The sequence below is a fragment of the Gracilinanus agilis genome, chromosome 4 (genome assembly GCF_016433145.1).
Source record: "Gracilinanus agilis isolate LMUSP501 chromosome 4, AgileGrace, whole genome shotgun sequence".
In the NCBI taxonomy this organism is placed as follows: Eukaryota; Metazoa; Chordata; class Mammalia; order Didelphimorphia; family Didelphidae; genus Gracilinanus; species Gracilinanus agilis.
Genome location: NC_058133.1, coordinates 88,482,274 through 88,508,146, shown reverse-complemented (window position 1 = coordinate 88,508,146; position 25,873 = coordinate 88,482,274). Strand labels below are relative to the sequence as shown.

At 32.3% G+C, this 25,873-nt stretch overlaps 1 protein-coding gene across 1 annotated transcript in view; it reads left to right on the top strand.

Annotated features, from left to right (window-relative positions):
* The first annotated feature begins 12,145 nt into the window (after positions 1-12,145).
* BRINP3 (BMP/retinoic acid inducible neural specific 3) overlaps positions 12,146-25,873 on the top strand; it is a 488,755-nt gene continuing 475,027 nt past the window's right edge. Inside the window, exon 1 of the mRNA XM_044674904.1 lies at positions 12,146-12,381. Within this exon, the coding sequence (XP_044530839.1) occupies positions 12,146-12,381 (236 nt within the window). The remainder of the gene's footprint in view (positions 12,382-25,873) is intronic.

Genomic DNA, 25,873 nt, shown 5'->3' with positions numbered 1-25,873 from the left:
TATGATTGATTAAATTAAGAGGTCAGACACCTTCAGCATTGCACTCTCTCTGAATAGCACACAGGTCACTCAGTGCAGTCTTCAATAATGGTTACACTAATGGTGATTCGTTTACAATAATTTCAGATCAACTCATATGATGCTTCTCACTTCCATTCTATGAATAAGCTCTTATGTTATACTAAGATGGTGCATTATTGATACCATCAGAGTGCTCAGAGGTAATTATGAAGATAAGTTTTAAAAAATGTTAGTGAGCAATTACAGTTTGCAAGGCAAAATAATTTAAATAATTGTGGAACGAGGAAAGAATAGGACTTGAAAGTAAAAGAGCTAGTTTATATCCTGGATTCCATAATTATAACCTATGTGATTATAGGCAAGTCCCTTAACCTGTCTCAAACTTCACATATGTAAAACTGAGATATAATACCCATGTTATCTATCTCCTAGGGATGTTAAAAGAAATAACAGTAAAATATAAAGTGTCATAAAAATACAATACTTAAAAATAATTGGTGGTATGAAAAAAATTCATATTTGATTATCAATAGTTTTTACTTTTCATTTAGGAAAAAGACCCTTTTTACTTTAATATTTTCAGAACCCATCATACGATAATAAATGTTTCCTGTTAAGCAGAATTTGTGTTTAATTTCTTTTTCATGTGAAGTATGTTGGATCATTGTAGAAACTCTAAAGGAAACTATTGGAATGGAAAATATCTTAGATTTTTACAAACTATAGTAATGATAATGGTGACTTCCCTACAGGGAAAAGTGTCACAGGTTTATAAGACTGCTAATTTTAGTTCTTTTTTGATATTTCCAAAAATTACCATGAATGAATTTAACAGACTACTTTAATGGGGGAAATGATAGCCTGGTCTTTTTTACAGATTAAAAAAAATTTTGTTTTCCCAATTACATGTAATAACAATCTTTTACATGTTTCCCCAAATTTTAATATCAAAATTGGCTCTGTCTTTCCCTTTTCTCTCCCCTCCCTGAGATGGTAAGCAAGTTGATCTGAGTTACATATGTATGATCTTTTTCCTTTTAAATAAATATTATTATTCCAAATGTTTACAAAATCAAACAAAAGAAATATTTCCATATAAATACATATATACATATACATATATATGTATATATATATAGGGGATATTTAACAAATTAAATCACTAATCTCCTACATGTTTAGCTTATTTTTCTTCATATCTACATAATAGATCCCATCCACAAGTGTCACAACCCCTCTTCACCTACACTGTATCATATAGGAGGTCAACAACATGTTTATATAAATAATGTCTTTTCTGTATTATCTTTCTGTTCTCTTTCTGGTGGTAACATTCTCAATTTATTCTTTCATTATTAGTTCTGTGACTGTGTATAATGTTTTCCTGCTTCTACTCATCTCACTATTCACTATTTTCTATAGTTCTTCTCCTTTTTTAAATCAATTTGTTCATCATTTCTTATGATGTAATATTATTTGATCATAATGAGATACCACAGTTTGTTCAGCCATTCCCCAATTAATGGATATCCCTTCAGTTTTCCAATTTTTTACCACTACAAGGAGAGCTGCTATAAATATTGTGGAACATATGTTTTGTTTTGTTTTTCCTTTTTCTATGATCACCTTGAGAAACAGACCCAGCAATGTTTTGCTGGGTATAATGGTATACACAGTTATATAGCTCTGGATATAATTCCAAATAGCTCTCCAAAGAGTGAATCATTTCACAGCTCTACCAACAATCCATCAGTGTCCCAATTTTTCTACAGCCCCTCCAACATTTGTCATTTAACTCATTTATCATTTTAGTCTGTCAGGTGAGTTTGAGGTGGTATCTCAAAGACTTTTGTTTGCATTTCTCTAATTAGAAATGACTTGGGGTATTTTTTCATATACATATATATGGTTTTGATTTCTGAAAATTATCTGTTCATATCGTTTGCTGATGGCTCTTATTCTTAAAGATTTGACAAATTTCTCTGTGTATGTTATGAGACTACTATCTTATGGGCTACCTATAAAATTCCACCCCACCCCCAATTTTCTGCTTTCCTTCTAATCTTGGCAGTATTTTTTTGTCTGAAAAATTTTCAATCCAATGTATTAAAAATTGCCTATTTTACATTGCATAATGCCCTCTGTTTCTTGTTGATTCGTAAAATTTTCTCCTATCCATAAATCTGATAGGTGGTAAGTTCCCTGTAATTCTAATTTACTCATGATATCTCCTTTTATGTCTAGATCTTGTATCCATTTGATCTTATCTTAGTGAATGGTGTAAGAGATATTGGTATGTGCGTAGTTTCTACCAAACTAGTTTCCAGTTATCCTAGCAATTTTTACCACTACTTTATTATCCCAAAATAATGGATCAATGATTTTGTCAAATACCTGATTACTATAATCTTTTACTGCTGTTTGTTGTATGTCTGTTCTATTCCACTGGTCTACCTTTCTATTTCTTAGCCATTAAAAGACAGTTTTGGTAATTACTGCTTTATAATATAATTTAAAAGTTGGTACTTCTAGACCTCTTTCCTTTACATTTTTCTTCATTAATTCCTCTGATAGTCCTGATCTTTTATTCTTCTAAATGAATTTTGTTATTATTTTTTCTAGCTCAATAACATATTTTGGTAATTTGTTTGGGATCATGTATATGATCTTGTTAATCATATTTCCATATTAGTAATATTGTGAAGGAATACCCACATAAAACAAAAATCCAAAAATAAATATACATATGAATGAATTGAAAAACAGTAAGCTTTGATCTATATTCAGACTCCATCAGTTCTTTCTCAGGGAGTTAATTGCATTCTTGGTAATAAGTCCTACAAAATTATTTGAATCATTGTGTTGTCCAGAATAGCTAAATCTTTCACAGTTGATCATTATACAGTATTGCTGTTATTATGGACAACATTTCCTGATTCTGCTCATTTCACTCAGCATCACTTCATGCAGGTTTTTCTGAGATCATGCTTATCCTTAGCACACTAGTATTCTTCACAATCATATACTGCAATTTGTTCAGCCATTCTGCAACTTAAATTTATTAATTCATTTAAAGTTTAGAATATTTTTTTTGTTGTTGTTACATGATTCATGATTAACTCATACCTTCTGGAGCTGACAAGCAATTCCACTGGATTATACATGTATCATTGTTCAAAACCTATTTCCATGCTATTCATATTTGCAGTAGAGTGATTCTTTAACATCAAAACCCAATTATATCCTCATTGCACCTCGTGGTAGATCATATGTTTTTCTTCTGTATTTCTGTTCCCACAGTTCTTTCTCTGGATATGAAGAGCATCTTTCTCATAAGTTCCTTTGGATTGTCCTGGATCATTACATTGCTGCTAGTAGAGAAGTCCTTTACATTCAATTGTGCCACAGGGTATCTGTCTCTGTGTACAATGTTCTCCTATTTTTGTTCCTTTCACTCTGTATCACTTACTATACGTCTTTCCAGTTCACATGGAATTCCTCCAGTTCATTATGCCTTTCAGCACAATAGTATTCCATCACCATCAGATATCGTAATTTGTTCAGCTATTCCCCAATCAATGGACAAGCCCTCATTTTCCAGGTTTTTTTGTCATTACAAAGAGCATGGCTATACATATTTTTGTACAAATATTTTCCCCTATTATCTCTTTGGGGTACAAACTCAGCAGAGGTATGGTTGGATCAAAGAACAGAAAGTCTTTTAAAGCCCTTTGGCCATAGTTAAAAATTGCCTTCTAGAATGGTTGATTCAATTCATAATTCTATCAGTATATTAGAGTCCCAATTTTGCCACTCCCATTTCAACATTTATTATTTGCCTTTACTGCCATATTGGCCAATCTGCTAGGTGTGAGGTGATACCTCAGAGTTGTTTTGATTTGCATTTCTCTAATTATGAGAGATTTAGAACACTTTTTCATGTGTTTATTGGTAGTTTTGATTTCTTTATCAGAAAACTGTCTATTCATGTCACTTGGCCATTTATCAATTGGGGAATGGCTTGATTTTTTTGTACAATTGACTTAGTTCCTTATATATTTGGGAGATTAAACCTTTGTCAGAGAGTTTTGTTATAAAAATGTTCTCCCAGTTTGTTGCTTTCCTTCTAATTTTGGTTGCATTATATACCCTTAATTTCTAATATTTTGCAACCACAAAAAGCTCCTTTAATTTTTTATTCTACAAATATATATTTCTTTATTTTAAAAAGCTATTTGATGTATAGACCTAGTAGCAGTATTACTGGGTCAAAGGTATGTATTCACAATGTTATAACCCTTTGCAAACATTTCCAAATTGTTCTCCAGAACGGTTGGATCAGTTCACACAACCCCACCAAAAATGCATTTAGTGTCCCAATTTTATCATACTCCCACAATGTTTGTCATTTTCTTTTATCATCTTATTAACCAACTTGCAAGATGGGAGATGGTACCTCAGAGTTGTTTTAATTTATATTTTTCTAATCAAGAGTATCAGAACTTTTTCACATGATTATTGATAGCTTTGATTTCCATTCTCCATATATTTGAGAAATGAAGCCTTTATCAGAGGAATTTGTTGTAAAATTTCTCCTCGTATGTTGTTTTCCTTTTAATCATATTTGTATTGATTTTGTTTGTATAAGACTTTTAAATTGGATGTAATCAAAATTATTCATATTACTTCTGGTAGTGTGTATTCCCCTCCATCCTATTCCCCCCCTTTTTCCTGCTCTCTCCCTTCACTCTGTCCATCCAAAGTGTTTGCTTCTAACCACTGCCTCCCTTGAGTCACCCTCCCTTCTATTAGCCCCTCCTTTTCTTATTTCCCTCCTATTTCCCTATAAGGTAAGCTGAATGTGGATGATGTTCCCTTTCTGAGTCAATTCTGATGAGAGTAAAGTTTAATCATTGCCTATCATCATCCTAATCCATCCTTCCATTTAAATAAATGTTTTGCACCTCCTCAGCTGAGATAATTTACCTGACTCTACATCTCCCCTCTTTTCTCAGTGCAATCCTCTTTTGCATCCTCTGATTTTTTTTCAATACATGTCATCATACTCAACTTATTCCCACACCCTTTGTGTATATATATATATATATATATATTTCCCCCTTATAACTGCTCTAATAATGATAAAATTCTTAAGTTATAATCATCCTTTTTTCATATAGCAAAGTAAACAGTTTGACCTCAATGAATCTCTTAATATTTCTCATTTGTGTTTACATTTTTATGTTTCTCTTGAGTTCTGTATTTCAACATCAAATTTTCTGTTCAGATCTGGTCTTTTTATCATAAATATTGGAAATACTCTATTTCATTAAATGATCATTTCCCCCCAGTAGAATATACTCATTTTTGCTAGGTAGGTGATTCTTAGTGATCAATCTAGCTAGAAAAATGTAAAGGAAACTTTGGAGAAATCCAATAGATGTGGATAACTCAGTTGATGTATGTCATAATGTTTCATTTTTTGTCATTCTCATACACGTCTTCTTATAGAGAAACTACCTAATAATTTCATTGAAGACCTTTCATTGGTCCTTTGAATATGTCATGAATATGAGTGCAAACCTTATTCTTCCTCCATGTTATTCTTTACTATTTACATATGACCACCATTCCCTTGATGATTTTTATGACATTTTCTTTTCTTTTTCTTTTTCTTTTTTTAAACCCTTAACTTCTATGTATTGGCTCCTAGGTGGAAGAGTGGTAAGGGTGGGCAATGGGGGTGAAGTGACTTGCCCAAGGTCACACAGCTGGGAAGTGTCTGAGGCAAGATTTGAACTTAGGACCTCCTGTCTCTAGGCCTGGCTCTCAATCCACTGAACTACCCAGCTGCCCCCTTTTATGACATTTTCCCTATATGTAGTTCATTATTTTTTAATATGTCGCAATCTAATTATCCTCACTATCTTTCATTTTCTTTTGGGTTACTTGTAGCATTGATTTTCCTAAAGTTTTTATTCGTTTGTTTTTTTAATGACTTCCCCTGTGTATATATTGCTAAACTAATCTTTTTTTTTTTAATCTGTGATTTCCCATTTCATTCAGGACAATTAACATTATATTCTTGTATTTAAAGTAGTCAACATGCCATTTTAAATAAGAGTGTTGCCATTCAAAGGAAATCTATCTTCTGTTTGAATATTTTGCATAATACATCTGCCATGAAAAAGGATATCCACTCTTTGTGAAGTCTTTTAGTGAGCACATGTCTTCCTACACATCACCACTGATACTTGGAAGAGTAGTATAAAGTTTTATGGTTGTATCTATCAAGGAATTATATTATTTTATACACATGGGAGACACCTTCTTCATGGAAAAATTTAAAAAATTATTTTATTGAATTTAGACATATTCAGTTTGTAATTAACAAAGAATAAACACAGTAGACTGTATAGTCTTCACACCTCACAGATCCTTGTGTGATTTTTCCGAGGTATGGCATATTAAAGAAAGTCATCTGTAAAGCACTTCGGTTTCCTTCCTCACATGTTCATCAGTGGTGTCTCTGTGTGTGTGTGTGTGTGTGTGTGTGTGTGTGTGTGTGTGTGTGTGTTTTACATTGTCCCAAAGATTTACTAGGTACGAGAAAGTAATCAATATTTTCTAATTTTCTGGTTTTTGTCTTACTCCCCTCTCTCACCCGAAGTGAATCATCTGTTTTTTACTCTTCTCTGGGATTCTTTATATCTTTTATCCTTGGATGCTGAAAAATTGGTTTTTAATGCTTTTTAAAAAAGAATTAAGGGGGCAGCTGGGTAGCTCAGTGGATTGAGAGTCAGGCCTGGAGACGGGAGGTCCTAGGTTCAAATCTGACCTCAGACACTTCCCAGCTGTGTGACCCTGGGCAAGTCACTTGACCCCCATTGCCTACCCTTACCACTCTTCTGCCTTGGAGCCAATATGTAGTATTGACTCCAAGACGGAAGGTAAGGGTTTTAAAAAAAAAAAAAAAAAAAAAAAAAAAAAAAAAAAGAATTAAAAATAACATGTAGATTATATAACCGTAGAAATTATAGCTGGAAGATACCTAGAAGATGCAATTCCTTTATTGCAAAGATGAAGAAATAAATGGAAATCTAGAAAGCAGAATTATGCTAAAGCAATTCAGCTTTTGCATATCATAATTGGGATAAAAACTCAAATTTCCCAAGTTCTTGGATAGTTTTCTATTCACAATCTTGTGCTAATCTTCAGGGGACTTTTTGCTTGTACATACACCATTTTAGCTGTAAATGTCATTTCTTTTTAATATAATATTGTGATAAATATTTGAGTGATCCTTCCCTAGATAAGAAACTATTGCCATTTCCATCAGGTAGAGGATCCTATTCAAATAGTTCTTAGTAATTTGCAGATATACTAAAATATGTATATGGTCTCCCTAAGAACACATAGATTTCACATCAAGAGTATCCAAATGATGCACTTAAATCAAGTGAGACTTTATGCTGTTTTTATTTGTCTAGAGGTAATTGATTATTGATGAGTAGACAGTCTACAACCTTAGTGATTATTAGGAACTATCACTTTAATGAGACAGAGAGGTTTTAATATTTGTGGCCCCTCTTCACTTTACCAAAAAGTAACTGTTGTTTAACTTGAAACAATAAAATTTTCCTATGCATCTATTCAATGAAAATTTATCAAATGACTATTATGAATCAATTATTGTGTATAAAAGGACAAAACAAAATAATACCTTCCTTCACAATCTCACATTCTCCTAAAGAGTTCAGTGTCTTCAAAGGGTTATTTAAAAACAACTTTGTTTTTCTTCTTTCCCCCCTCCTAAATGTGACATACTAGCATGTTTTATGCATGGATACCTGTTTTTTGGTCAACATATGCAGAAATAATAAAATATATAGAAATATATTTCCTTTCTCCCCCCTTTCCTCTTTATTCTAAAGATTTGGCTAATTGTTTTTAGGCATCCTACCTTTGCTATTTGATGGTACGAACCATTTTTTTCCCCTTACATTTACATATGGTATTTCTTTACCAGTCTCCATAATTTTTTATTTGCTGTCTCATCTATCTAGAACATTTTCTATTCTTTTCTAATCTCTGATGTAGAATCTATCTCTTCCTTAAAGATGAAGCTCAAGCACTACTTCCAATATTAAGTCATTTCTGATTCCTCCTCACTATTACTATTCTCTGTCCCTTCCTTCTTTGTATTTATATTTATTTCAAATGTACTGATATATGTGCATATTCTCTTTCCTGAGTGAAGATGAATTGTTTAATTCTTCTTATTTGTATCTTCAGTGCTTAGCACAGTGTCTGTCCAGTAATGGGTGATTCACGAATGCATATTACTCATCGATGTATAGGGATTTCTCTCAGTTATTTTTCTACTTTCCTTCTGTTCTTATCATTATTAAGTCCACTCTAGCCACAAATATTAATTTCTGTAATCCTTCATTCCTAATTAGGATATTAGTTGAGTTTATGTGACTACCTTGTTTTTAAATCATTTATGCATATAGATGTTATATTTTAAAGCCAGATTGTTAGCAGATTGGCTTCTTCCAAGATAGGTGTGACTATTTTCCAAATGTGGAAAAATATATGCCATTCAAAACAGAAGCATTGGTATATTTTGAAAAAGAAGATGCAATTGTGAAGTTACTTTTTCTTGTGATAAGTAAAATAAAAAAGAAATAAAACACTCGCTCAGGTGAGATGTAGTTAAACTAACCTTTCCTGCTTTTCTAACTGATTAAAGCAGGTTCTCAAAGTCTGTCTCAGCAGCACCTTCTATTGAGTATCATTGATTTGTTTTGTGTTTCCCCGAAGTCAGAGTCAATGAACCCATTTTATTTTGAAAGGCCACAAGTGTGTCTTTATATTTAAGGACTAATTGGTCCATTTGCAGACAAATTCATCTTTTTGGCAAATAGACCTATTTCTGAATACAGGCCATAACATGCTTAGCAATTTCACTATACCTAGAAATATCACCCTTACCAGCTTTGCCCGTCTAACTCCTACTAGAATTAAATGCCCCACAACACAGCTATCTCCTCCATGAAGTCTCTCCAATCTGTTTTGTCTCAGACTTCACATTGTCATTTACTTTGTAATTCTAATGCAGTTATCATGTTACATTTTATATTATTTATTATTATGTGATTATATTATTGTTACATTTTATGTTATATTTATATTTTACATTTATGCTATATGTCTATGTTATTGTTTCCCATATAACCCACCACGCTTCATGAAGTCCTGAATCTAGTTTTGTCTGTTTTGTATCTACCTAAGAGTCTATCTTGATATTTTATACATAGTAGGATTTTTGGAAAAAATATATATTTAATTGCATTTTACATTGCCTTCATCATTCCTACTCTTCCTATTTATTTTCAGAGATGTGTGTCTATGCATGCACAAATATATATACACACACGGAGGGAAACAGAGACTGAGAGAGTTCATCCAGAAATTCCCTAGCAAATGAAATCATGAATTGTCTGCATAAAATATACATGATTGTTTATACACACAAGAAGTCACTCTCACAGAAATTTGTGTGAAAATACATTGAGAAGGAATGATGAAAGTGTAAGTCTGTGATTTGTCTTCATTGACCATTTATTTTCCAACTTTTACTCTTTTGAATAATAGCAACAGCAAGTCTACACTATGCTTCACCAAAAGAAAAAGTAGAAAGAAGGGCAAGCAGGAGAAATCTTGAGAGACTTGACCAAAGATGTTCTAGCACTGGAAAAGGATTGATTGAGAATGAGCTAATAGAATAATTTGTTTAGAAAAATCCCATTTTTAACAGTTTTTTAGCATCTAAAATAAAATTAACTTATGTATGATGCTTTAGAATAGTTAGATTTCAGTGCTTATTTATCTGAATTTTGAGAGGTTAAAAGTTTTCTTTCCTGATGGTAGATTAGAAAAATTTGATTTTGGGGGCAGATGGGTAGCTCAGTGGATTGAGAGCTAAGCCTAGAGACGTGAGGTCCTAGGTTCAAATCTGGCCTCAGACCCTTCCCAGATATGTGACCCTGGGCAAGTCACTTGCCTAGCTGTTACCCCTCTTCTGCCTTGGAGCCAATACACAGTATTGACTTGAAGATAGAAGGTAAGGGTTAAAAAAAAAGAAAAATTTGAATTCATTTTAAATTAGTGATTTTTGAAGTACATTAGAGACAGCTAGATGGTGCAGTGGATAGAATGCTAGACCTGGAGTCAATAAGATTCATCTTCACGAGTTCAAATCCAAACTTGGACCCATAATAGCTGGGAATGTCACTTAGTCCTGTTAGCTTCAGTTTCCTCATCTGTATAATGAGCTGGAAAAGGAATTGTTAAATCACTTCAGTATCTCTGTGAAGAAAACCCCAAATGGCATCACAAAGATTTAGACACAACTCAAACAACTGAACAGTAGTAATAAAGTCCTTTTAGCTAACATTTCCCTTCTTAACTACATTTAGTAATACAGTACCTTTATTTTTTCTCCTCAGCAAGTATGACTAATATAGTTCCCTTCATTATTATTTCCACTTCCAAAAAAGTACAAATTTCATATTTGAAATTAATAATCAATTTATTATCATTATAAAATTTTTTTCCAATATGAATGATATTCCAGGTTAGCAGAAGACCCACAATTACAAATTGCCAGAAAGAAAATAAAATCAATTCAATAAAAATACTCATTTTTAAAGATTTTTGTTTAAATTAATTCTATGTATGTAACAATGCTAAAATAGTGGTTTTCCTCCTAGAGTTACATTCTGGAAACCAAATTAAAAGGTGCCTGGTCCTGTAACTAAACACTTAGAGAAATTTCTTACCATAAATATAATCTCAAAATGTTTTTTCACATTTATCTAGTATTCTAATTGTTTGTTGAAGAAAGATCTGCTTTATAGAAACTCTTCTATTTAATATCTAAAAGGCTTCTGATTTAAGTAGAATCCATAGACTAGCCATTCTAAACCTTTGTGCTTTATTCAAGGAGGTGTATACATAAAGAGCATAAAATTGAATTAGAATATAATCTATGAGAATATTTTCCCTTGAACATACACACTACATGAATTGTTTCTTTCACGACTCTTTTGCAACATAATTCACAAGAGGTAAAGCTCTTATTTGCTTTATTTATGAATTGCATAAAATTATTTTTATTTTTGCCTAGTTTATAAATAATCTAGATTGTCTCCTTTTACATGCTGGCATACGAATTTTATGTCTGAATATGTGTACATATAAAATTAAGATACATGTGTGAATTTAACTAAATTTTTTTTAAGGGCAGCACTGGTATTTCTAAAGAAATGTGGGAAGAAAATAAATAGTCATCCATTTATGGATGTTCACACACATGCACATGCATATATATGTTAAGTATCCTTGGTGAAACTCTTCAAAATTCTATAGCTAACCTACCAATTCTAATTTCAGGGTTTTCTAAAATGTGGAAATAAGTTTATAAAATCTAATACCTTCCAGTTTTTCTTATGTTGAATCCTATCCATGAAATATTCAGTGAAAAAGTTCTACATTTTACAATATTTAAGAAGAATTCATGATTAAAGCATTGTGGAATGTTGGGTTATTCTACATGTGCAAGTTTGAAAAGTCAGCTGTAGCATCTTTGCTAATAGAATGATGCATTAAAGATCTAAGTCATATGAAAACACATGGTGGAAATAGGCCAAATTGTGAAGAATACTGGTCATCAAGCAATTCCTACTGAACACAATAAGCAGGTTGTTAAGACTTTTTAGTCAACTCATTTTATACCAGTGTTGAAACCGTTTTTTTTTTTTTTTCATTATTGCATGGTGATTTTAATTTGTAATATAAGAAAGAGAAAAGCAGCATTTAGGAAAAAGTCTCACGATTTTAAAAATAATTATTTTGTACCAAATACCTCAAAGTTGTGCTTTCACTTAATTTATTGAGATTTCTGCTATTTAAAAAGGGGGAAAAAAAGGATTTCACACCTGAAAGTTGATAGTAAGGAATGGTCTGAGCTTCTAAGGGCTAACTAATTGCCTGTGTATTTTGTCTAGGTGTTGAGGGAAAGCTAAGAGAATGAAGGCTCTAAGTACCCTGTGGAAGCATGATATGGCGGTGCAGTGCTGGTGCTGAATTGCTCTCTCTGATGGCTCTATGGGAGTGGATAGCACTGAGTCTTCATTGCTGGGTTTTAGCAGTTGCTGCTGTTTCGGATCAGCATGCCACAAGCCCCTTCGACTGGCTCCTCTCTGATAAGGGACCCTTCCATCGCTCACAGGAATACACAGATTTTGTGGACAGAAGCCGGCAGGGATTTAGCACAAGATACAAGATTTACAGGTATGAAGCAAAGGGAAAGCAATTACAGAGATATCATCCTAGAAGTTGTATATAAATAACGATAGATTTCTTTAAGGGAAAGTTTCAGATGGGGAACAAAACCATGTAGCCCTAGAAAAATCACCAGAGCTACATATATATGTAGTTGTTATATACTGTATTTCACAGGCATGCTTTCTCTATCTTATAAGTATTTATTGATGATTTAAGGGACTTGGAAACAAAATGAATGGCAGCGACCACTTGTGCCTCATAAATTTTAGAATATTCCACACCTGAGGCTGAAAAAAAAACAATTAAAATTTTCAAAGTAAATAGTTTTGATATCTGGAAGCTTTGTCTCTCTTTGATGTTAATTATTTTGGCTTTATGTTTTATAACATATTAGAAGAGTACAAACAGACAACTATTTTGAGTTAATTACTGAAGTACGAGTCCTGATATGATGTTAAAATTGCAGCCTCAATAAAAATACCTGTGACTTCAAAGGTTTTGGGGAGAAAACAGATAAGAAAAGGCAGCAAGAAAGGAATTAATAAAGGCCAAAGTGAATTGGAAAAGCAATCTTTCACTCTTTAATTGCGGTTTTGCATCTGATTTTGTATATGTTTCGGAAGAGAAGTCTATATTTTAAATCTATGTTGATTGATGCTTTTACATGCCATTGCCCCAAATCCAATCAATCCATGGACTAGAAGAATACGCAACTGGTCATCTGCATGGATTTCATGGAATAGTTATATGTGAAGTGTTTTTTTTAATGAGTAGATTGCCTAAATATTGAATTTAAATTTTAAAATAATGTAAAATTGGTTTAGAATGTGTGTGTGTGTGTATGTGTGTGTGTGTGTATATATATCTGTGTGTCTGTGTGTCTGTGTGCTATATAACTATAAGATTTACTTTCTATTTTGTGTGCAGCAGAGGGCACTGTGCTGCAGGTCAATATTTATACAGGATTTTGCACAGCACACTGAGAAATAGTCTGTAAATCATTTCAGGAATTCGATTTGTGGAAGAGACTATATAGAATGAGTGTTAAAATACAATCTATACTAATGCTTAATTTTTAAAGAAAAGTTATTTGATCCATAGAAGTGTAACACAGGTTTATTTCCTTGTAGCAACCTTGAAAGGAATCTTTAAAAAAGTATTCTGTCAAGAACAAAAGAATATAAAAATTTAATTTTCAGAAATCACGATTGAGTCATTCAATAGATCAGGTATCTTACTGGAATATGAGAATCTGATACATTTTGTTTGTTTATTCATTAGTGGTCATTAACTGGTTTTGGAGAGCTATCTTCTAATTGGTAGCTTCAAACTATCAAATTCCTTAAGTTTTAAATAGTAAAAATATCTTATGTTTCAGTAACTTGGGGCAGAATTTTAAATAACTAATTAAAATGAATGAAATTAATTCATAGCACCAAAAGGACCACAATCTTTGTTTTGTTTTGTGTTATCATTTTGGTTTGGTTTGGTTTTGTGCGTGTGTTTATGATTTTATTTGACATATCAGTCATTCAGTTCTGAATTTTTAAAGTAGAAGGAAAGTTTTTGTTTCATAACAAGATGAGTTGAAAAACAAAAACCAACTTAACCGCTGTTATTTTTTTAAATTATTTTTCTATCTTCTTTCCAAGGCCAGACTTAGGTAGAATTAAGACCACAGTTCAACTATATACCAATTTGCATTTGATTTTGTATATGTTTCAGAGAAGATGCAGTTGCCAGTGAACTTTTTATTAAGTACTCTTGGAATTAATAATGGGAGGATAGTGAAAGATTATGGCTTTTACATTTCTAATGTTATTTTACGGAACATTATCTTTGAAAGAATGAAGACAAAATCAAAATATAATCCAAATCATATCCAAAAATATGCTTTCTCCTAGTTTTTAACCTCCTGTTTTTGTGTGCACATTTTAAAGAGCATGGCCTTTCACCATTCTCTCCAATGAAATAATTTTGTTTGTTTCTTAGGCTTATGTCATCCTTTTACTTAGTAATGGCTTAATCCATAGATCGTGCCCCCATAAAGGATCCTGGCATTTTCATTCACAGTTTTATTCATTTGATGTACTTGATTCCTCTCTGTAAGTAGTTAGTCTTTTAAATAAGTTTACTGAATAATTCTTTCTTTTTGTTTTTGTTTTTATTTTCCTGGCCATAGCATATCATAAAACAAAACAAAACAAACAAAAAAAAATTTTCAACGTGGACCATGTCTAATTTCTAGCTTCTTTAAAACTAACCTTTCTATGGTTAATTGTATTTTTGGTACAGTGTATTTTTTTCCATGGATCCTTTTTAGAATCTACTCAAATTTTTGAGATAATTTCCATATTTTAAAAATATCTGCTTCCACTTTCTCTCTTAATATCTATTCTTTCTTCAGAAAGTAGCTAAATTCTACAACGATTTTAGGCTTTTGAGACATAGTCAAATGGCTCTTTATAAAAATAAATGCTTGCAAAGTTATTTGTAAACCGCATAATGCTATTTATATGATAAGTATTATTATTCTTGTTTAATTATCTGTTTTGGAAGCCCTCTATCATGATACAGATCACAAGTGATGCGGCCTGCCTATCCTCTGTGATTTCTGTCCACGTCAACTAATAAATTCAAAACAAAACTTTCACATAACTTTTGGAGGCCATCTTCACTTTTTCTACACATTGTTAGATTACTAGTGAAAGTGTTATACTTGTTCCCTCATTCTAGCCATGTGAGCAGCCCATAATTCTCTTCACATCATCCTTCTTTTGATGATGTTTTCATCCAGTATTTTTTCTTTGGAATTCATTGTTACATGTTGTAGCAAGCATGTTCATAACCACTTTTTAGCTCTCCGTTGTCTACTGTGGACTATTTATGTTGAGTCCTTTGGAGGAAGTTTTTTCCAGGTAACAAAAGTGCTCGGCAATAACAATGGTAGAATGCAGTAAAGGTGCTTTGCAATTTTTCAAAATTAAGAGAAACCATTCTCCATCTTTTCACTTCTGGACCCAAGTTACTGTCCTTTTGGACTGCTTATCCAGCTATATGTAATGTCATTTGCAAACAAGACATCTGGAAGGTCTCCTCATTCACAGTTTTTAACCTGGGTTCCATGCTGGATTTCCTCCAGTGTAGTGGTGAAATACATTCCTTTGGCTGATGTTTTTTACCAGAAAGCATTGAATAGTTTATTTTGATCATATTTTTCAGTGAATCTTGAATGAATTTGTTTATAGCAAAAACTTTGTTAAGAGTCTCATATGGCAACATTTTGTTCTACTATCTCAAAATACTTTTTCATAACAAAAATAAGCACAATGAGATCTTATATTTTCTTCTTTCAATTGTGAAATGGCAAAGCCATGGTCCATGTTGACTACCATTTGTGATAGCCTTATTGTTCTCTATAGATAGATAGCCTTGTCAGAGACACCCCTGATATGCATAGATGATTGCAATAAAATTTTGTATAGATGGGAGAATATTGATATTAGTTGATGATCTTTTCTTGGTCACTAAAAAATTAATGTGATTTGACTTTTCTTTTTACATACTTTTACTATCTTCTCCCCTTTAAGTACTTTATATTGTTCTGTCTTTGCCTTCATTCTTGTATTAATTCTAGAATGGATCTTCTCTATATGTACTCAGTCTAGTCTAGCTGCTTTTTTTTTTTTTTTTTTAAGTGCTGTTTACAATTGTAAGTATCTCCAGGACTGTGATTTAAGGCTATGAGTGGGGGAGTCACTGTCCTGGATAAAAGTCTATTAAGAGTGCTTTTGTTTTTGGCAGTGTTAACAATACTTTATTTTGTTGCAAATCTCTTCCAATTTTTTTTCTCTCCCTAGTCCACTTTCATCCTTAAATGCCCTTAGGATAGTTTTGCTCAGTTTGATATCATTCCAAGTTTTCTTTAAGCTGGTTTTTATCCTCTACTGTTTCTCTGTGCTTACTGAGATGATATGGCTCATAATCATCTGTCATCCTTTTTTGTAGGATTTCACAAACAAGTTTATATTCTAACTCAATATTTAACTTTGGCAGCAATATGTTTTCTTTTTGGTAACCAAGTCAGGAATTTATGGTCTAAGGTATTTTTGAGGTTCTTGGTTGTGGCAGTTAACCTTCATTGATTAAACTCCTGCATACAATCATTTTATGAAGATATTACTTCAAAATACATGCATCTTTGTTTCTCATATATTTTACATTTTTGAATGTGTAATGACTCAAGAAATTATTTTAAGCTTAACTTTTATTTTAACATATTTTTACTCTTCAGTTAATTTATGAACTTCTAAAAAGCATAAATAGGAAACTTTTTTTTCCATTTGAATATACTTTGAGTAAAGAAGCAGTTATTTACTTAGTGAAGAGTAATAATTTGGGAATCTTTTTATTAAGAAATATATATTCTCTTTGGCAAAGGGTAGGTTTGATCACAATAAATCATGAGTTTTGTGGTATTAAATCATAAGTGGCTTAGAAGAAAGAGGAACATTATTTGCAATATTTGGGAATTATCTATTTTCATATAGCCTTGTGATAGTAGCATTTAAGGGGAAAGTTCAGTTTATGTGGTAGAAAACTTCTTATAACTCATAAACTCATAAATGCTAATAAAGGATGATGAGAATTTGATAATGAATTATCAATTTCAATTTAAGAAAGTGATACAAAATTGGTTGCTCTAAAAATAAGAAGTTGAAAGGTAATCTGGGCTTCATATAGCTCCTAGAAATTCACTAGAATCATTTATTTAACCTCCGGAATTTATTTAGTCAGTGGATGGATTATTTATTTATAATCACAAAAAGAAATCAGTTAATATTATTAAGTTGTTGAACATTCATTGGTTCTTAAATCTGTTCTTTATTTTTTTCTGATACTTTTTATTTTTTATTTATGAATTTTATATGTCTTTTCACTGATAATCAATATTTTTACCTCCTAACAGCCATTTAGAAGAAGTGAATTTTATTGATTTATTTTGGCATTGAAAACAAATATTTGTTTTTAAATTGTTTCTTTAGTTCTGTCTTCATACAAACTGCATAGAGATCAGAAAGGGGATTAGCAATTACATTCAGTACCAGAAAAGATAAGAACCTTTTTCTCCTCTAGGTTCTTGTTATCTGTCCAAATAGTAAGAGTCAGAAGAAGCCAGGTTTAAATGCTTATTCCCATTCAGCAATTCAGCAGCTGGTAGGAAAGGATGGGACATGCAGTAATAATGAAGCCCTTGTAGAAGGGCCATCAAACTTTCATTGCTTTCCATAATGTCTTATTTCTCTTTCTATATTGTTATCTATAATGTTTATGGAGATATACACTCAGTTCTTAGAATATTATAACTGTGAATATTATCCTTCTTCCAGAGTTTATAAATGAATCATTATTGCTTGATATAGAATATATATATATATATATATATATATATATATANTTTAAATTGTTTCTTTAGTTCTGTCTTCATACAAACTGCATAGAGATCAGAAAGGGGATTAGCAATTACATTCAGTACCAGAAAAGATAAGAACCTTTTTCTCCTCTAGGTTCTTGTTATCTGTCCAAATAGTAAGAGTCAGAAGAAGCCAGGTTTAAATGCTTATTCCCATTCAGCAATTCAGCAGCTGGTAGGAAAGGATGGGACATGCAGTAATAATGAAGCCCTTGTAGAAGGGCCATCAAACTTTCATTGCTTTCCATAATGTCTTATTTCTCTTTCTATATTGTTATCTATAATGTTTATGGAGATATACACTCAGTTCTTAGAATATTATAACTGTGAATATTATCCTTCTTCCAGAGTTTATAAATGAATCATTATTGCTTGATATAGAATATATATATATATATATACATACACACACATATATATATGTGCATGTGTGTGTCTATAATTCTATTAATAATTAAGGCCTTTTCCCTCTCTTATTGTTTATATATTGGTTGATACTCCTGCCCTTTGGAATCTGAGTTAGCATTCTTATTTAGAGTCCTAATATTGGGTCAGGGGCATAAGAACAACTCAAAGCCAGGTTCTCTTGAAGCTTGTTTGTCATCTCTATTTAACCTTCTACAGTCTACCTCTCTTTAACTTCTCTTGGGCATTCTGCTTAGACTAACTTTTATTATAGTTACTTATGTAGGCTTTATCTTTCTGCTGTGTTTATGTCCCTTGAGGCTAGACTGTATTCATTTTTATCCTGCAAACTACTCGTTCTGGATATATTCTCTAAATCTTATTGGCCCTGACAAGTCAGATCCACAGAATGAGACAAACTATATACCTTCTCAGGGCTCTGGGGGAACTGAAGAATAATAGTAGGATGGTTTTCCACACAGCTGAAGCATCCCTGTTCATAAACTTTATTCCATGATTGTCAGATGTTGTTAACTAGTCAATCAAACTTAACTAGCTTTTAGAAAGGTATATTATAAGATAATGTAGTAAAAATAGTTGGTATAAAACATCCACCCCTAAATATTTGATATGCTTTACCAAAAGTTTATATTAATTCCAGAGGAAACTGGCCTTAAACCTAGAGCACCTGTGAAAAGATGATCATTTAAAGCCACACAAGTCCCTTTTTTCCCCCCTCCAGTCACCATGACCTTATAAAGTTCCCTTTAGGCAGGGGATGGGTTTTTAAAAACTCTTCATAGAATATCAAAGTTACCTTTTCCCAGATCCAGTTTGCCTTTTTCTCCAATTGCTAGAAAGATGATTGGAAATACAAAATCTTCCAACTTTCCAAGGTTCTCAAGGTCATCTTCTGGTCAAGGAAGGGTAGAAGATAGAGATATTCTCCTATTTTTCACCTCACTCTCATCTCTTGCCTCTAAATATTCCTTCTTAGGAACTTGGTGGTGACTGCCTCTACCAATCTCTAGCCACACTGGACTGATGCATGTGTTACAAAATAGATTTTTTTTTTATAATGAAAGTCTCATATGGCATGGCTGAATTTCTTCTACCAGTCCAAATACAACTCCTGTGCAATATCATATATTTCATTCAGTGGGTTTCAAGGATTCTTGAACCTAGTTTAATGTCCTTTATTTGTTGTTTCAATAGAGATGTTTTCATCTGACTAAGAGAAGTTATTTTAAGTGCAATGATTGAGGCTTTGTTCACACCAAATTCATTGATTCAGTCTTCCTGTGAATATGACCCTCCATCCCCTTTACAATTTTATTCAATGCTTCTTTCATTGTTTGTTGAATTTGTTACACATTAATTCTATGTGGTAAGAAAACAGAAAACTAAGGGTGGAAATAACTAAAATGAAATTTAATTCTAGGCACCCAAATCCTAGAAAATAAAGGTATACTACCCAAGTATTGTACTATTCTATACATATCAATTTGACAAAACATTGATTTATTAAATTATCTCATAGTGATTACAAATATGCAACTTCTAAAATCTGTATATTGTCAAAGGAGCAATTTTCTTTCTATTAGCCTTCTTAATTACTACAAAAGTATTACAAAATATAACTCAGATGTTTTGGGGTATAGTAATGAAATCTTTGGATATCCTTCAACATTTAAATATCTAATATGTACAACATTTCTTCTAAAGAAATTTATTGAGAATGCTTTCTTACAGAATGGATTAAAATACTACTGGCCTTGCTCTCCAATTGTCATTTTTTTTTTTTGGCATGCTACTGTTACTTACTCTCCACTAATCTTCCCTATCTCTACCATATCTGTTCTCCTCAGTCGTGTGTGTGTGTGTGTGTGTGTGTGTGTGTGTGTGTGTGTGTGTGTGTGTTGTTCAAACTTGGAGAAACCAACCAAAGCACTCAGGTACCAGTTTATAAGAAGCTCATTGCAAATAAGAAAATATCTTGTAGCTAATATGTTTCCTAAGAGTTCTGATGGTAAATTTTCCCAAATGAGAGAAAAAAGAAGTGTCCAGGAGGCAGAATTTGTGTTTTTAAAATCATGTTTTCTTTACCATTTCATAGGTAGTAAATTATTTCAAACAAGGAGAGATTAAGGGGTTGTATGGACTTTTAGAATACAAAAATAAAGCTAAAAAAACTCCACAAAGATGTTTCCTTCCAATTTCTTTTCATTTGCTTAAAAAACCACCAAAAAACAAAATGATGATTCACAAGGAGTGGCAGTTACTGTCCCAGTGTCCTTTCTGATTTTTCATAAATTTAATGGCAACACTGAAACAAGTATTATTTCTCATCATTTCAATTTTCTTATTTTGGTTTTCAACTTTTGAATTTCACACTTAAAGAAAAAAATTAATTCCTGAATACTTGTGACATATATGTTTATCTTGTACATTTGGGTTTGTAAGTCTAGTATATATGTGTAATGTCTTTCAATGCAAGGTGTCTCTTCCTTTTTGTATCTTTTGATACATTTTCTTAGCAACTTATCCAGATATATTCTGAAGTCTTCCAGAAACTTGTGTGTTTCATGCTTGTTCAACTGGCCTTTCATAGTCAACTCTTGATACCTGACTTCCTTACCTATTAGAGACAGAAACCAATCACAAATATCCAGAGAATTAATGACTTTTATTTCCTTCTCCTTACCATGAAACTGATGCATTTCTTTCTTGTCATCCATTGTCCAAGAGATATACCAAAATATGTGTGTATGTTGGAGATGGAAATATAGTTATTTTCATGAAGAGTTGTCTTTGTTGGAAGCTTGTATATAGTACTTGGGGTGGGGTTTGAATAATAGGATCATATTTTTTAGAACTGGAAGGAACTTTAGGGATCATTGAACCCAACTTTTTTTTATTTTATAGATGAGGAAACTGAGCTGCAGAGAGGTAAAGTGACTTTCTAATAGCCACACAACCAGTAATCATCTGTACTAGGATACGAACCTGCCTTTTTTTTTTTTTTTGAATTTCAAGTTCACCTCTCTATCCATCTAGCTCACTGGTAGTTAGTTAATTAGTAAAGAAATAAATTCTGAGCAAATGTCAAGCTGCCTGATAAAAGTTGGCCAATAACATTAGTAGACAGAAAAATCCTAAATGAAAGAGCATAATAATTATTTTCTAGGTTTTTCTTCATTTTTTTCATAAGATGCTGAGTTAATGGAGTTAATATTTGAAGGTGTGAATGAAATCCAGCCTTTTTTGGAAAAGTCTTACAGTCGTGTAATGTGGTTGTCTAGAAATTAGCTTGGTTCAGATTAAGCAGTATGAAGATCAATAGTCAATAAGCATCTATTAAGAGCCTACTATGTACCAAATACTCTGCTAAGTGCTGGAGATTCAAAAAGTGACAAAAATCAGTCCTCATGTAAATTTACCCAAAACTGTACCCGGAGTTTGTATTAACATCTTATTAGAATCATATGGTTAAAAAAGCTTCCTACCCCAAAGGTAGACTATTAGTAAACAAATATTCAGTTTTGCTATTTTAATATAGAGTTCTTATTATAGAGAAAAAGAAGAGCTCAGTGGAAATGGTTTTCTATTTCCTCTCTCACCTCTACAAATAAAAAGGCTAGTCATTTGAATAGTCTTGCTATATCTTGGACATTACTATTTACCTGGACATAGCTCATCTGAATTCAGGTCAATTCAGCAAATATTCATTAAGGTCATTATGAAAGGAAGAAGCAACCTGGTACAAGTACAAAAAGGACTGGTCTTGGACTTAGGAAAACTGTGGATTCAATCCTGCTTTCTACACCTACTGGCTTAATGATTGGGCCACGGTCTCTCTATCTCTTATGCAGTTCTTTAAAATAGTAATTTATGCAGTGGAGTTGTTAGTTGATACCAAGGTATTTCTACCCCAGACATTCCGTAAAGAGATGATCTCATAGGTCTAGATCACTCCTCCTACTCCCCCTCCAAAAAAAAAAAAAAAGCAAGTTAATGAACTAGATTCTTGGATTATGAAGCCAAAAAATGAGGAAAAGGATGAAGAGGAGGAGAAAAGAATAATTCTTGCCATCATGAGTTTTATATTCGATGAATTATAAGTACATTATAATAAAATCACTAGTCTCTTATTATCCTAATCGCTCAGGCCATTTTGAGAATTTAAAGGAGATGCTTTTTAAAAAATCTGATTATCCAGTAAAATGTTTAATATAGTAAACGTTAATGCTTATTTTAATTCATATAAGGGAAGGCTCAAAGGTGTTCCACTCAGGGATGAAAGAAGAGGGACAACTATGGAAGGATACAACCAGGGCAACAATTAATACTTCCTCCTCATGGCAAAAGGCAACACTTGTGGGCATTAGGATGGCCCCCACATTAAGGGTCCATACTCTTGAGACCAGAAACTATATTCTGAAATAGGTTTTCCATAGAAAGAATCCTTTCACTTATGATTTTCTTCTAGTGAGCTGAAATACTAAAGTAGACACATTTTTCATGAAAGTAACTTGAAATGAGTATGGAATTTATTTATTTAGATTCATATGACTCCCCTGAAGTTTTATAAGTCACAAGCCCTGATAGTATAAACTTTATGACATGGGCAAGTCGCTTCATCTCCTTCAGGCTTATTTCCTCTTCTATAAGATAAATAATAATAGTGCCTACCATACAGGGTTACTGTAATAAATAAGATAACGTATGTCAGAGACTTTGCCAGCATTGCTCATCACTTCATTTAAGTGCTTATTATGTCCCAGGAATTGTTTTAAGACCTGAGGATTCAAAAAAAGGCTGATACCTCAAGGAGCTCTCATTCTAATGTGAGAGACTGAAAAAATTCTTTGTACAAACAAGATATGCACTGGAAAAGTTGGACGCCCTCTCTGAGGGAAGGCACAGTCACCACAGTAGCGTTAAGGAGGAGCTCAAAAGAATTTTTGTAGAAGGTAGGATTTTTAGCTGAGACTCAAAGGAAGCCAGAGAAGCCAAGATGAAGAGATGAGAAGGCGAGCATTGTAGACATGGGGAAAAGCTGGGAAAAAAGCAAGGGATTGGATGGAATGTCTTGTGTAAGAGACAGTAAGGAAAGTGCTAATGAAATCATAGAATCCATAGGAGGGATTTGCTTAATGATTAATGTACTTTATAAATATGTTATTATTATTTTGAGAAAGTTTTTACTTTGAAAGATACTCCCACTTTTTCTTGGAATACAAATTTTAGAAAGTAAAGTAAAATTGAAATAATTGAAAAAAGACATACAGTGATTTCTTCACATGTGTACTTTTGTCACCTAAGGATAATTCATTTTTCTCACTTCAGACCTGGACCTCCAATTTTCACATCTAGATTTTTGCTTTAGATAAGATTACTTTCAAAAACCTTAGACTTGAACTAATTCAGTTTATACCTGAGCTTCAGATTACTGGTACAGCATTCATGGCAAATGGTCATTTGTCTTCTGCTGAGCATTTTCAACAACCCACCCAGTTCTTTATGCAGGGTAGGAATTTAGTGAATGTTAAATTTGGGAATGCAGACTTCTCATTTTTTGACTGTTCTTTTAATAGTGACCTAAAAGCTCCCTCCCTGTAAATTTCACCCATGGTTCCTAATTCTGTTCTTTACAACAACACTTTTTCCACCTATCAATCTTTCAGTTATTTGACAATTATAAACCTGTCACTCTTAAGTCTTTTTTCCCCCTAGAGGTTAAATTTTCCCTCTCTATGCCCTTCAGGTCTCCTAACATTTTCATACTCTGCTCTACTCCCAGCACTTTTACTTATATTTCCAGTCAGTCTGCCAGGAACTGCTTTTTGCTCAAAATAACCTAAATATCTCTGAGGAAGATTGTTTTTAGGTTTACCTCTCTCTCTTGCTAGCACTTCTAAAGGAATGTATCTTTTCTATTTATTAAGTCATTCAAGCTTCAGTTAATATTGCAAGACTGTGTCTGGTAATATCTCCATTGAGACTGAGTGATTAAAATCTAGAATTAAATTGAATGAACTAATTTTGGCCTTTAAAATTGCCACAATTGGAATTTACAGCTATTAAAACAAAAAGTGAATCATGTTACTAAGATAACTAGATGTCTTTGAAAACAGTTTTGGGAAAAAATTCTATCATAAATACTTCTCTGTATAAAACTTCTTTGGTTTGTGATGTTTATTTTGAAAACCTAGGACCTTAGAAATAAACTAAGGCAAAAATTATCAACAAAAACTGGGTTTTAAAAACTTAGGTATGTATGATTCTTATTGTTGAAGAGATAAATCTAACCATACATCAATATTCTGCCTATCACCCACACCACAATTTTAGTGCAGGCCCTTGTTATAATTTGACTGATAATAAAAGAGCTTCCTAACTGATCTTTCTGAAAAAAATATGTTCAGATAGAAAAAAAATTAATAAACCCATTATGTAGCATGTCCTATTTTTTGGTAGTAAACTTTTTATCTTGAGGCTTACATGTAAGTAAAGAGGTTAACAGAATATACTCTAAAATATGATTTAAAAATCCTATTTAGAGATGTTTCACCACCGATTAATGCTGACTTTACATTAAAATACACACTTTACATGCATATAGTACAAAAACAATTTGTTTTTGACATTTTTAAAATTGACATTGAATGATAAATGTAAAATGTGACTCTACAATGATATATTTATTTGAGTTTATCTAACATTTAGTGTCTTAAGATTTTATAAATAGAATGTTATAGCCATGGAAATTAGGAAACCCATTTTCTTGTCTCAGCTCTTCCATTTACTCACTAGGTAACCTTAAGTAAGTCACTTATTCATTAAAAGTAGTAACAACTCAAATTTGTAAGAAAACAAGTCATTGCCTAATTGACAAATGGCCAAAGTATATGAACATGCAATTTTTAGATGAAGAAATCAAAATCACATGAAAAATACTCTAAACTACTCTTGAATAGAGAAATCCAAATTAAAATAATTCTGAAGTATCACCTCATACCTATCTGCTAACATGACGTACTGGCTAACATGACAGAAAACGAAAATATTAAATATTGTAGAGTGTTTGGGGAAATTGGGACTAATGCATTTTTGGTGGATTTGTGAACTGATTCAAATGTTCTGAAGAGCAATTTGGAACTATGTCCAAAGAGCTTTTTAAACTGCATATACCTTTTGATCCATCAATAACACTATTATGTATCCCAAATAGATTTTTTTAAAAAAGAAAAAGGAATTATTTGTGTATATATATGTATGTGTGGGTGTGTATCTTGTTTATACATAGCTATTTGATGTTGTCTCCTCTTAGTATATGAGCTCTATGCAGTCAGGGACCACGTTTTTGCATTTCTTTGTATCCCAAATTTTGGGAAAAAAGGAATTTTGACTCTTACTATGTAGTTAAGTGGAATATCAGTTAAGTTGCTGGATGTAGAATTAAAAAGAACTAAATTTATATCTAAGACTTCAGTTCACATCCTGACTCAGATATTTAATCATTAATTCTGAGCAAGTAACTTATCCTCTTTTATCTTCATTTATAAAATGTGTACCTACCTCACAATTATTGTGAAGCTCAAATAACACAAAAAATCA